We start from the raw sequence: 14571 nt of genomic DNA, 5'->3' as shown, positions 1-14571 counted from the left end.
AAAGATTATATTTGAACCAGGTGACTTTTTGCATCCCTTCTACTTGGGGATGCAACAATCCCTTTTAGTTGCAGGAACTGTCCAAACTGAGTGTATCTCAACTTCACTTTTGTTCAACTCAAATAGCAGAAAAACACTAAGGTTGTCAAATGGAATCCTATTTATTTGAAGACAAGATTTGTTCTGTAGATGCAAATGCATTTTGTAATTTATCACCTATTACAGATTCATACTTGCACTTCATTGTCTCTAGACTTTAAAGGCTACTCTAATCTCCTCTTGAAAAATGATTAGAATTACATTTTTAATGCATTTGAAATGTAACTGTCCACTATCGAACTCCATTTAATTGAAAACATGAGTATTTATTCAGCATTTCTTTGACTGTCTCTCATTTTGAGCTGTTTGCATACCAGAATTGGAGAGGTGTTCTTATTTTATCGCATAAGACAGAGTTCACTGTTATTACTTTTAGATGATAGCAAATAATGTGATAACCTCTTGTTGTAAAACTGTCCTTGTGTTAGTGCTGTGGCTGCCTGTCTTTATACTGCCCCTCAGTGGCAAGACAGGGAAATGTCCTACAAAAGACAATTTGCCTTTGTGTGAACACATTCTGCAAGACCTTGCATGCACACACTGTGGCAAACTTTGATATTTCACCATTAAGTATGAGGATAAGAATCCCAATAATTTCTAATGTGCCAATGCAACTGGAGATAAATAGCACAGAGCAGAGTAGATGATCAGATCTCACTTCATATCTTAATGGGATCCTCTCACACGCCATTCCCATTAATGACCAATCCCTCAATTATGTAAATCAGAGAACGGTCACTAACAGTGAGAAGTTGAAGTCGCTCACATAAACACCAACAGTATCACATTGCAGAGGGTGCTAATTGGCCACTACTTTTCATATAATTGCGGCGACTGGGATCACCTCCTCGGCTCACCTCTGCTTTAAGTATTGTTTTTCAGCGCACAAACAGTTAATGGAGCAATTAAGATGGCGCTCATAAGCACCACTTGTGGGGACCATTTGGCAGGGAAGTGCCAGAGAGAGGTGGACTGGTGTGCTGTTATCCTACGTATGGTACACAAGAGTCTTGGACCAGCCGAAGTGGGAAGTCAAGGTACACAATACAACTCAATGGAATCCTACTCTGGTGTGAATGTGATCTTGTGGTCATTGTTGAACTAATCACCAATCATATTTTGTGGGAACATGTGTATGCCTAAACATCTGTTGTGTCATTATTGTTGCCTATAGTATTTCCCTTTTCCTCTGAAAATCTGACTTCTTTAATAGCTTTGGTACTTTTGATACTATCAAATGTATAATTTACAGAGGTTGTATCTCTCTTCAATCAAGTATTATCGAACAGGTATAGAAAAGTAATATTTGACAACCTTAAAGCAAACACTGCAGTGTACATGTGCTAGTTTATTGGTTATTCAAAAATCCCACATACAGTTCATTTAGTCATGCAAAGAAGTCACCTCCTTGTTTATCGAAATTCAAAACTGTCATTGTTTAATCCTGTAACTTACTTTCAACTGTATATGATTGACACAGTGCTGTAAAAATAATAGACACATTTTTTTTTTAAGTATGTTCTGCCTTTTTGGAACAAATACAATTAAACAAAGATCTTTCAGTGGTATTTAAGACAGCATTAACAGTCATGTTCGATGTACAAAATAACAGCAGAACATACAGAAGAAATGGTGACGCGTTTGAAGGCACAGTTAAGGTTTACCTTTTTTTTCTCGAACTTTACATATATTTTTTCAGACGTGTTAACACATTTCTATTGTGTGACGAAGAATGGCAGCTGTTTTACCACTTTTCAGTATTTAACACGCTAGTATTTTTAATCCACTAAAAAGGTTCGGTGTGCCAGTCTTAACACACGTGACAGTAAACTAAACCAATAGAATACACAAAGACGACAAAAAGCTACTAGCTATCTAGTGAAATCATAAAACAGATGTTAACCCACCAAAAGTTAAATATCCAATAGATTTTTACTGATACTGCTGAATGTGATAAAAAGGGATCATGAGAATGTCACCTATTTCAGAGACTAATCCCAGAAGAGTGAAGAGGGAAAAAAATAAGTTTTTCATCTCTTCATCTACCCCCTCTACCACAGACTTTGCCCACCCTCTATGACTAAGTTATGCCCTGTCATGTAGTCGGAGGCGTCAGATGCCAAGTAGACCACTGCAGCTTGCAGGTCTGTCACTTGAGCCAGTCTACCAGCAGGGATATCTGACAGCCAGCGCTGCACCAGAGGCCTCAGACTCTCCGAGTGGATGAGAGGGGTGTCAACAATCCCCCTGAAAGAGAGACAGAGAAAGAAGGGGGAAAAAAACACAATGAAATCAGAAGGCATCGCAGCTCTGAGCCAGGAGTGACAGCGTTGTTTCAGAGCCACCACTTTGGTGACAAAAATAAACCCAATTATCCTTTGAAGAAAGGGCATGGCATGGCATCTCTGACGATGTTTACTGTGGGACTGCTGGCACATCTCAGGAAGAGCCCGCGGGTATGAGGGGACGTCTGCCATAATTTGCTCAAAGCCTTTTGTTAAGTACTTATTACGTGCAACTCTTTCATATTGCTGCTCTGCTTGTCCTATATTGTAAAAGTGAGATTTCCATGTTATTTTTGTATTATAAAGCTTGTCAATATGCTATATATATTTTTTTTTTCTGTAAAAGTATCAAAACGCTCAATTAACAGAGAAATGCACACAACCCAAATTCAGAAACTGTGCCTTTAAACGAGCTGTCAGGACTTATGTACAGTATGTATAGGTGTAAAGTGCCATTGCTGCCTGCAATGACGGTGTAGATGCCAGTAGTGCAGATGGGGAAGAACCAGAAATGCTGACCAATCAGAATAGACTGGGCTTTTCAGGAGGCGTGCATGTCACATTTAGACAGATTTCCAGCCAGCCAGATTCTGGGCAAGCCAATCACTACCATGTCTCTCGTGTCGGGCGGGCTTAAGACAATGACTGACAGAGGAGCGTCATGCTTGGATGTATTTACTGAACACATCTGGCATAATGCATCTGACTTACTCAGCTCACGAAACTCAGATCAAATTGTGCTGATAAAATATGAACCAAGACATTGTTACTGTATTGCCTTTCCCTTGTCTAAAATGTTTCAGAAACACATTTTAATATACTGGCTGAGCTGTCATTTGACAAATTTTGTGATGCAGCCTCCATTTATATTAAAACGGACTAAGCACTGCCCCAACTCTATGTGTTGCTCAGCGCTACGTCATTCTGTTGCTCTGATTGGTTGTAGGTCTATCTAATTCAGCCAAAGGCATTTTGGTCTGATAACGCCTCTTGGAATTCGAGAGGTTCCAGACTAATACACATTTCTAAATTAGTCTGGCAATGCCAGGCTAGTAATTAGGTGATTTTTATGAGAAAACAGGTGTGCTGCTGTTGGAGTAGAATAGCTCTGAAACACTATTACTCACAACAAATGCCGATCTCTCCACTTTGTACAATAAATATCACAGAGCTCACATTTGTATAAATATGTCAACACGCCAGCCTGTGCCTAATGTGACACAACTCCTGACTTTCTACACAATTGACGTGACAGTGACTAAAAGCTGTTAGGCCTGACTCATTGTTCGAGGTATCCTGGTGCCTTGATATGGAATTCCAACATTTGGCTAAATTAGCACTTCCAAGGAGCGTGTGACACCTTGGTTAACATATTCCACCTCAATTATATTTCTCTTCAGCTGCCCTGTTATCTGGAACCTTTGCTGGCAATCAGAGGTACTGTTTTCCCTCAGCCAATTTTCTAGATAATGCAGCTTATCACTGCTGCGGCTAAAGTTGCCAATGGAATCAGGCTCCAGTCAACCTCGTGAGCGCTAATTGTGTCCCTTTTTTATGCATATTTACTGACTGTCACTTCAAAGAAATCAGTGGCCCATTGAGACACCCAGTTAGCGAGGGGAGAGAGAATTGCTTCTTTGCAAATTAAAATTAGCAAACAAGCTGTCGATAAATAAAGCTGAGCATGGCGCGTGTGTGAGGGCTTTGTTCTGGGGCTGTGACTGGGCCTGGCTCGCCCGGTGCCACTGGACGGATTTGCTCAGGGATGGCTGGGGGTAAGGGATGCTCCACTTAACACACAGACACACACACACATACAGCCCTTCCTGTGTTCTCCTCTTTTCTTCCCCCTGCTCAGCTTCACAGACAAATAGATACAAACAAGACGCTATTGTTGCGCCGACACTTGGAGTGAGGTTGCAAATTTGATTCCCTAATTGAATAGAACAATTAGAGCAAGTGTTTGGTTGATTCATCCCTCAAGACGCCATCTAATTAAGCACTGATGTATTGTTTGAGGACTTAAATTAGTGCATCATTCTCAAAAGGGGCTCTTCATATGAAAGCAAACAGACTAATCACCACTTCCTTTTGAAGCTCAATCCCTTCCAACACTCAAAAGGTGGACCAGTATGTTTTGGCACAGAACGGTAAGAGAAGAAGGCCAAGAATAGACAGCACTTACGGTGAGATGCAGTTAACACGCACTCCTCTGTCAATCCATTCAGTGCCCAGAGTCTGAGTCAGTTTGACCACTCCAGCCTTGGACGTGTTGTAGGAAAGCTGCTTCTGGGGATGAGGGACTGCAGGGCAGAGGATGGAAAGGAAATCGGTTACTCTAAATGGATATGACACAGCGTTTTATAAATATAACATTTACTGCATCATTAATAATGGTATGCACTTTCACAATTCTCAGGTGGTCATTAAAACAGCTTTTATTTTCAGGAGTCATTTCTTTAACAGAGGGAAAAATAGAGTTCTTTTCTCACAAAAGCTGACAACATACAGTATACATTTTATATTTCAGCTCACTCCGTTTCTTGTGGATACTACGCAAAAGCTCTTCCATTAGCTGCTGGGGGACTCTGAGGATGAAGCCATGTAAAATTAATTGCTCATAATGTCCAGTTATGCTCTGTCCTCAGCAACAAAGACAGGGAGCCATTTGTTTGCCTTGACCATCACAGATGCTGCACACTGCATGGGATAACGGGACAGGGGCTCATTTTCTGCTGGTTGATTAATCATCACAAGGAAGGCTCCAAGTTACATACAACTTTAGTAGTTAACCTCATCACCCCCCGATCTGACTGCCAAATGGCTTCAGTGTGAGACTGGGATGATAAATACCAGCCAGCTGCAAAGAGGCAGGGACCGGTCCTGGGGAGAAAGGGCTACAGCATCCCGCATACATTGTTCGGTTAAAAAGGAGAAAAATGTGCATGGTGGATGTAAAAGTTGTAAACTGTAAAAGAAAGACGTAAAGGGTGGACCCTAGCTGAGAGTGCGGTTGTGAAGGATTGTGCAGAGTGTGGCGAGATAGAGGATGGTAAGGTTGGGCTGGGCTGGATAAGGGTAGGCTAGGACCTCAGAGGAGCAGGCAAGGAGGAGCAGAGCCCAGGGCTTACACGCAGATTGAAGGTGAAATCCGACTTATCAGGACAGGAAACACAGCTCAAAATGCCTAACAGCACTAATCCTCGCTCAAGACCTGATGATACGGCCCCAAAATACCATTCAGAAAATGCCTTCATCCCTTAAATAAACCTGCATTGATGTTTTCGCCGTCTTAAAGAGCAGTAATCCCCAGAGAAGGGAAAAGGAGGTAAAAGGAGAGCATTCTCCAAAGCCCTCTTTAACATTCCCCCTGCTACTTATTGCCTATTTCAAGTTGGAGAAAACATGGTCTTTATCAGGCACGCCTTTTACATTTTGAATTCTTCTGAGTTCAAATGATGCACTCTTTTCCCAGAATGGGGTGGCTGTTGTAGTGTACATTACTATGCAGGTATGAGAGTCACTAATCCCTGAGTAAGGTCATCATGCAGCCAAAAAACTGAGTGCGATCATATCAACTTAGATATTTCCGGTCTGGGTGTCTTTGAGCTGCTAGCCATTATTCAGAAAAAAGAGATGATGGTTGATGGTCGGGAGTGTATGTGTGTGTGTGTGTGGAGAGGTTGTTAGTGGGCACTCACTAATTCTATTCAGCAGATGGACAAAAAGCTGTCATTGTGCATTTTAATTGGGCATTTACGGCTGCTTTTTGGGCTTCCACTTGGCTAGAACAGGTCCCATCTGATTACACATTATGACAATATTATAACAGATGTCCAGACCAATAAAGAAAATTCCTGAAGGACTGTATGTAATGTGAGTAACTGATCATTTTTTTTTATGTCGGCCTCTATTTACCAGCATGCTCCTGTTTTACAGATTGCCCCTGCAGTCGGGACTGGGGCCCATATGGCACAGCAGTTTACTGGCGATTTGAATATACTGCTGATGAAGTGTTGCTGTTCCTCTGGAGGAACCTGTTGGAGGAGGGACATTATACAAGGCTTTTACAAGGCTCTCACTAAACTCTGAAAGTGTCTTCCGCTGTTCAAACAAAGCTCCTGGCACAGGCTGGGGTTTTGCCGCTGCACAGGAACCCTCCCTTCCCAAGTTGGACCTCAGGTTGCCTTCCACATCCTCCAGACAGCTCCGCAGAGAGGGGATGTTTATTATGATGCAAAACTGCCTCGACGAGATGCAATCACAACACTTCCCTGCTATGCTCACTGTATGCAGGGGTGAATGCATCTCTATAGAACTGTTTAACTGGGGTAAAAGTAGAAAAGAAGAAAAGCCATCTAATCCTGTTTTAAGGATAAGTTTTTAACAAACATGAAAACGGCAGCTGAATTCTTATTTTCTTCTCTTCACTACAATGGTCTGAAGTCAGTTCTGACGACTTTCTGTCTGATGATGATGATGATCACATTAAAAACTATTTAATGTGATGTGTACTCCCGCACATAGCTGTACAGCACAAATGTATTTAACTCTCCCTTCCTTCCTCCCCCTCCTCCTCCAGACCCAACTCTCCACGCCAAATGGAGAGATTAAAAGCAGACATGGAGGGGCTCCAGAGAGAAGGTGGGGGAATAGAATCATCACTCACCTATTAGACTGGCCATGGAGGCTGTGTTGATAATCTTGCCGTATCCTTGCTTCAACATCACTCGACCTGCAGCCTAAGGCGAAGATTCAGGGGAAGAAGACACATTAAAGACCTTATTGTGGCACTGATATGGTACCTAAAGCCTGAGCATGGATCAACACAAAAACATGTAGTTACACACACACACACACACACACACACACACACACACACACACACACACACACACACACACACACACACACACACACACACACACACACACACACACACACACACACACACACACACACACACACACACACACACACACACACACACACACACACACACACACACACACACACACACACACACACACACACACACACACACACACACACACACACACACACACACACACCTCTCTGACAGTGACGAAATCATTCTGAACTAATTTTAGTTACTAAAGCTGGTCGGACCGTCAGTAATTAGGTCATACTCTAACTCGTTCTGAAAGACATAAAACTACTGAATGAATACATGATCAAGTGCTAATTTGGTTCTCTAGGCAGTTTCTCAAGCAACTTGATGGCTGAATTTATAGAAATATTTACAATTGGTCAACAGATTCTCTATTTTTTATTTTGAATGTAGCATACATTGCTAAAGATCATTTCGATGCATTTTCAAATTTGGTGATTTCTTTGGACAAAACAGAGGATCAAGTGCTCCTTTGAGTTTATTACTGTTTAAAGACCTATTGTATTAGAAACATGCATTGTGTTTTTCCTATTTGTGATTCAATAGGTCTTAATTTAAACACTTTCCCATTACAAAGTTGAAAGCTGAAAAAAGAAATGCCTTTATCAAACACTCTTTTCTATCTCTTCTTCATATGTTATTGTGTTAAAGATGGAAGTAAAAAAATGACTAGAGCAGACAAATCACACAAAATACAACATAAGATAATTATGAAATTGTATGTGACTCCTGAATACATAGTCAATAGGATGATTTGTGGCCTGCAGCATGCCGGAAGTGACAAAAATAATTTGCCGCTTATTTTTATCTAATGTGGTCATGTTCATTGATCACAACATGTTAGTCTTCTATTCAAATAGAGAGCATTAAACAGTATTGATCCATAACTGTGTGTTCTTGATGTTAGCCCCTTGATTGGTCAAAAGGCAAAATTGCTAAATTGCTAATGTTGTATGTTGGACACCTTTCAATCTTGTATGTTGAGTATGTGGTATGATTAATTATTATTAATTATTCCTGATGAAAGGTGATCCAATGTATTGCAAGGAACTTTAGATGAGTTTTTCAAAAAGCAGGGTTGCCCCTCTGTATGTATTTTGGTTGTGAGTAGTCACCAATAACCTATAGTGGAGCAGAATGAGCATAAATTGCTCACTTTTTTCCACATACTAATTCTATGAAACTACTTTACGAGTTAAACCGTAAACATCAATGAAACTTGAACTCAAATTCAATGTAATATGTAGGCCTACCTTTAAAAGCATATTTTTGATGGTCTGAAAATGTCCGATCACACCAATATATTACGGTGCAGTATGGCAGAGAGAATAAACTGTTGACGTCTTTCACAATAGGTGATACACACCTGACAGCACATGAAAGTCCCCCTCAGGTTGACGTTAAAGGTTTGGTCCCACTCCTCTAGACTGGTGTCTTCACTGGCTGAGTTCATGTTGATGCCGGCATTGTTGCAGGCGATGTGGATCACCCCCCATTTGGAGACAATGCTGTCAATCATCCTCTGGACGTCATCTGGTTTGCTAATGTCAGCTGTGATTGTAATGGCTTTGATTCCTGTATCCAAAAACATGGATGTCCATTATGCAAGCTTTGTACAAACTGTAACATTATGCATGATGTAAGCCACTTCTATCCTTGGACATTCTAGAAATGTATTTAACAAATGCCAATGTGGCTTAAGATGTGTAAAAAGGCCCAAGTAATGAAAATTACTATTAAACATAATTTGGCTTTCTTTTAATAATGTGTATGACATTTTATTCCTTAAGAAAATAGAGCATAAAGTCTCACAGACTGGTTCAGAGGACATGTACAACCTGGCTCAGTTTATCTTATGCTTTAGTATGCTGCCACCTGCTGGCCAAAAAACCAAAACCTTACCTCACTGACATTGTATGACATTTGGGGAAACTTTTCAAGTGAACAAACCCAGCTTGAATGTTGTCTAATGGTGGTTGAAGATGTGTTGCTGTTTTACTAAGTAGTGTTTGGATATTCCACGGATGTTAGAGAAGGGGTTTAGGTTTAAGAGGAAAGCAAAATCAATTTCACGTTAATGTTTTTGGATAATTTAAAGTTTGTGACAATTACAATACATTTAAATGTTATTGTGAGAATTATGTTCAGAAAAAGAATGAACATATTACAGAAAAAATACTCTATTGTACAAAAATAACTTGGATATTTGTGTTTTTAACAAGCGTTTCTTTATTACCTTGAAATTTAAAAAGGCACCAAATGCAGAGTGGAAAAACATATACAAGAAGGGAAGTTGAATACTTCAACTAATGATGAGTATTATCCACACCAAATTACTAGTGACTCATAGTGGGAGCAGAAAATTTGCATGTAGAGCTGCAACTATTAGTCCATTAATTGATTAGTCTGTCAGCAGAAATGTAATCAGCAACTACTTTGATAATAGATTATTTAATTAATTATTTTCAAGCAAATATGACAAACATTGCACGTTTCCAGCATTTTAAATATGCTTGTTTTAACATTACTTAAAACTGAATATCTCTGAGTTTTGGACTGTCGGTGGAAATTGTGATTGCATTCATCAGTTTCCTCATGTTTTACAAATAACAATTAATCAAATTGCAACCCTAGTTTCTTAGAGCAAGAAGTAAATGGGCAGTCAAAGTAAATCTAGGGCAACTGTGTGAAAGTAAAGTGAAAATGTTGATCAATTCCAGGGCCTATTGGGAGTTGGGGACTGAGGACAAGTTCAACGGTCCAGTCTTTACCGAACAACTGCACTATACCATGTGAATATGTATATATGTCTATTTCTATTTCTTCCCTTTTTAAATTGAACTTTATTGCTTATTTTTGCTATTTTTTTTACCTTATTTTGTCATATTCTGTTGCTGCTGTGACAAAAGAATTCCCCCGTCTGCGGGACATTAAAGGTTTTCTGATTTCTGATTCTGTACAAAATGTTGCAACTATCGTCAAATCCAGAGTTTCCGTTGTTGTAAATCATTCTGAACCTACCAATTGCATATATGAAGCGTGTTACTGAGTAATGAGTTAAATAAATGATGGGACCAGCATGGGGAGATCCAGCCGACTTAATTACATTAAGTCAACATCTGTTGCATTAACACCCCTTACAGTACCTTTAAGGAAGAGCTCTTCAGCCACTGCCTCAGCTTTATCTTGGTCCAGGTCTACCACGGCAACCTTCGCACCAGCCTCACCGAGTGCATGAGCAAATGCTCGGCCTATGCCCTGCCCAGCACCCGTCACGTAGGCCACTTTTCCATCAAGATGCATACGATCGAGAATTGGGCGGCCGTTGACGCCGCGGAAAACTTCATCATCTGTTATTTTACTCTAAACAAATAAGATAAGCAGATATGATCAGTGAGAATGACGCTATAACTAAGACAATCCTCAGTAAACATATGATGGCAGCTGTGCCACTCTATATCAGTACTGGCTCACTGAGGTCTGAGCACTGGGGTAGTCTAAACAGCACCTGTGTCCTTGAGCACTCAGATGCCACAGATACCCAGCGGATAACAGTGATGCCATCCCTCAGAGGGATAATGACCTTTAAAACAAGAAGGATACTGTTAAAATAAAAAAGGAATACCTGTCAAATAATACATAGCATGTAAAGATTTGAAACTAACCTGCTCCACGCGTGGATCATCACAGACAAACTGGTTGAATTTTCTGAGCGCCAGTCCGTTGCTATCTGTGGTGTCTTTGAGGTAAACCTTGGCTTTGAACAGTGAGTTATCTACACATATGACCCCTCGCAATCTCAGCAGACTGTTCTCCAGAATAAAGTTGTAGTAGTTGATGTAATTATCCTTGTCAGCGTCGATGAAGACCATGTCAAACTGCTCACCTGCTGCAGCCAATTCCTGGAAGGGAAAGAGGGTTATTAGAAATCTGGCAATGTGCCCCTCAGTCTGGTAACTTATTAACACCCAAAAAAGAAAAGTCAGTGTTAACCCTTGCCTGCTCTCATTATGCTGCTCACCAGCTGTAAATGTTAAATAGGAAAAGTGCTTAGTATATGTATAAATTATTTATTGCATAATAATCCACTTAATCTTTAAGTGGATTAAGTGGACACTAAAATAGAAAAAAAATTCGAACATTAAAACATGTAAAAATGTTCTTGTAGAAACCCAAAATACGAGTATCAACATGAAAACGAGCATGTTACGTGAACATTTAAAGAATGTCAAATCTTCAGTGACAGTCCTTCAAACTAAAATATTCACCTTTAGGGTGTCCATGGCAGACCCAGTCTTGACAGTTATCTTCTTGCCATGTGGAGACTTGTCAAAAATGGGCTGAGCAAAGTCTTTGAGGTATGGCTCTAATTCGCAGGCAACTAAGCTGCCATCCTCAGGAAGCCCTTCAGCCATGGCCAGTGCACCGTAGCCAGTGAACATCCCAATCTCTAGAACCCTCTTAGCTTGACACATGTGGATCAGCATCTTCAGGGTCTGGCCTGCCAAAAACACACCCGAGAGAAAGTTATCACAATACGGTAAACCAGTAATTATGATGGCAATGAGCAGAATGTATGTGAACGTCCAACCTTCAACATGTCCAGTGATGCACTCTTTTGGAAGCCGGAACATAGTTTTGCCGTCCTTGTGCACTTGATCCCAGTCATGAGAAATAGTTTTTCTACAATCAAGTATTCATAAAAATATTAACAAATTTACCTTACGTAGTCAAGTTATTATCATTAGGGATTATGTGTAGGAAGAAGAGACATACTTGTATAACTCTGCTAGAGGTTCACTTTCCTGTGTGGTCATTTTCTCCAGGTAGTCATCAAGGCCACTGGCTATTTCCAGAGCCTTCTCCAACTGACTAGTCAACTCCACAGGCACATTACCACTTGCTGTGGCTATCTCCTTGGCTTTTGTTAGGAGATCCACAAGGACTTCCACTGGGGTGTCAGGAACTGGGGGAATAACATAATGTAATTTTAGTTTCAACTACTCTCTAATGGCCCATTCATGGCCCAGGCAATATGAAATGATGCTCATTATCCAGTGATCTGCTGGTTATTTTCTAATATTTTTGATGAATTATTTGGTCTATAATAATACCCACCACCACTACCATGTTTTAATGAAATTGTTTGCTTGGTCTGAGACACAGAAGTCAAATATATCCATTCCTCTCCACATGAGACAAAGAAAATCGGAAAAAAAATGCAACTGATAGGATTGAACAAAGTAATTTCCATACGATGTTAGTAGATAAATAAAGAAAAAAAAGAGATGTAAAGAAATAAAAACAAAAAGCAAATTCATTTGATTATATGACAGTTAATCAAGATACAGTACATTTACCTAGTAATATCCTCTGCCCTAATAAGATTAACGTTGGTGTTACCTTTTAGAGGCGAATAGGTAAACTATAGGTTACCTATATTTTGACAATAGCGACTTAAAATACATTTACCCTGTGCTTATAAGCACGTGTCATTTTAACTCGCTTGACAACTCTACCTCTGTGTCGATTGTCGATATAACTTATATCTATATTACATGATACATTATATAGAAAACATACAAACACGTGCATTCATACTTATGTACCCTACTTTTGCATTTCTTCAGAATAAAAACGATGTCTTTTGACCTCGAACTAAAAAGCATGCTTCTGTGTGGGCGACTGACAGCCTGTCGTAACATAGGCATGTGTGATGATATATGAGGCGCAGATTCACAGTGCACTCCGGTAGAGATTGCTTGCTAACCCTATGAATGATAAGCCCTTTTGATATTTAGCTACTGTTGACCCCACTACAATGCAAAAATGATCAACAATCTTACCTTTTTCGACAGGCATGATGAGCGTTTATGGGCGTGACGACACCGGCAGTTGTCGGCAACTGTGGCTGTAACACGCAGCCAACTTTCTGTGTTATAACTAGGCACATTTTTAAATGAGGGGTGTGACAAAAAACTTGCACAACAGGTGAAAACGCTCATTATCCAACATGTGAGAGACATGTGTGTTCCAGTCCGTGATCATGGGTTTCATAAGTTTGGAGACAAGCAACGAGACATAGAATCAGATATTCCCTCAAAGAACAAATACCTCGTGCACCACAGCAGTATTATCAAACAGGGTTTCCTACTCCATTCACTTCCATTCAGGGAGAATCAAAATGCACTTGGGTGGGTTTGGATTTAGTTTCGAGCCACATAAATTTGGTAAAATAGAGAAAATATAATAAGCTACATAACATAGACTACAAACATGTCCCAATTAAGACACATGTTACAGTATTTTAAAACAACTCTGCCATATTTATGATTTATTTAAGATGGATTTTCCCACATTCTTACTTACAAAGTAAAAAAAACTCAAAGCAAGGTGCACAGGGCAAAGGAGTTGTATTTAGTCTCATAGGTGTGTTTTGGGTGCAACATGAATCCGTGTAATCTCTCAATTGTTTAAAAGCCAGGGAATTGGAGAATTGAGTGGTTTTCTGCTGAGGAAACTGATAAACTATATTGATAAGTATATCAGATCCTACACCTCTACTTCTGCTCCCTGCCACATGTCCTACTATGAATGACCCATTTCACATTACAGTTCAAACAGTTGTTTTATTTAGTGTTATAAAAATGTAGTGTAATGATTAGTGCAACTTTGGCCAGACGACATCTAGAATATTCGGTAACATTTCTGAGAGGGGAGGTGCGAGACTGCATGGGTATGATAGTGAATATGGTATCAAACATGTGGTGGCCTTGCTCTCCTTACCAATCTCATAGCCTACTGGGTCAAAGAGAGATGTTTTCGACCCTGGCTTCCGTTTTTATCTGTATTTTTATGTAACGTTTGGTTGAAGGCCATACTGTATGCTGGTACCATGCACTAGTGCACCAGTCTCAGTGGTGTAGTGGTAGTTTATGAAGTGAGTGTACTAAAGGGTAGATGGGTAGGTTAAAGAGGAGGAAGAGGGTATCCTCTCCTATACTGGTTGACGGATAGGTGGTTATACTGTGAACTAACAGAAAGAGATCGATTGTATTCCTAATGTTATCTTTACCCATTTTGAAATTAAGACTTTCTTCTTGTCAGACAACTTAGTTGTATGGTAAAGATGTCCTCTTACCTTTTCTTAGCTGACAGTTTCGGCTGTACTCCAGCCTTCCTCAGAGCTGCTTTTTTCTTCCAGCGGCACCAGGGCGAGGAACAGACACAACTGGGTTGTAATCTTCAAATCGCGTCTGTAGATTTACTTTGTAT

The 14571-nt window shown here is 40.1% G+C and overlaps 1 protein-coding gene across 2 annotated transcripts; it reads right to left on the bottom strand.

Annotated features, from left to right (window-relative positions):
* Positions 1-1591: 1591 nt before the first annotated feature.
* On the bottom strand, positions 1592-14480 carry LOC310965320 (uncharacterized protein). 2 transcript variants are annotated; one of them, XM_083938843.1, is made up of 12 exons: positions 14438-14480; positions 13143-13239; positions 12073-12262; positions 11888-11979; positions 11565-11797; positions 10962-11198; positions 10805-10879; positions 10443-10659; positions 8663-8871; positions 7054-7126; positions 4570-4687; positions 1592-2346 (listed from the first exon to the last, which is right to left on the bottom strand). In XM_083938843.1, exons 2-12 carry the CDS (start codon positions 13156-13158, stop codon positions 2151-2153), a joined length of 1656 nt encoding a protein of 551 aa, XP_083794969.1. In that variant the 5' UTR covers positions 13159-13239; positions 14438-14480; the 3' UTR covers positions 1592-2150. The 2 variants fall into 2 exon arrangements, with proteins under 2 accessions (XP_083794969.1, XP_083794970.1); XM_083938844.1 differs by lacking the exon at positions 14438-14480 and having other exon boundaries at positions 13143-14207.
* Between the last annotated feature and the right edge of the window lie 91 nt (positions 14481-14571).

The sequence above is a fragment of the Echiichthys vipera genome (genome assembly GCF_963691815.1).
Source record: "Echiichthys vipera genome assembly, chromosome: X".
NCBI classification, from domain to species: domain Eukaryota; kingdom Metazoa; phylum Chordata; class Actinopteri; order Perciformes; family Trachinidae; genus Echiichthys; species Echiichthys vipera.
This window is presented reverse-complemented; position numbering and strand designations above follow the sequence as displayed.

What these genes read in the sequence shown, in the direction of transcription:
- LOC310965320 (XM_083938843.1), bottom strand. An exon ending in CTGCCATGGACACCCTAAAG is followed by an intron (nt 11,199 to 11,564) that starts GTGAATATTTTA and finishes TTTCCCTTCCAG; the next exon opens with GAATTGGCTGCAGCAGGTGA. An exon ending in ATGATCCACGCGTGGAGCAG is followed by an intron (nt 10,880 to 10,961) that starts GTTAGTTTCAAA and finishes CTTGTTTTAAAG; the next exon opens with GTCATTATCCCTCTGAGGGA.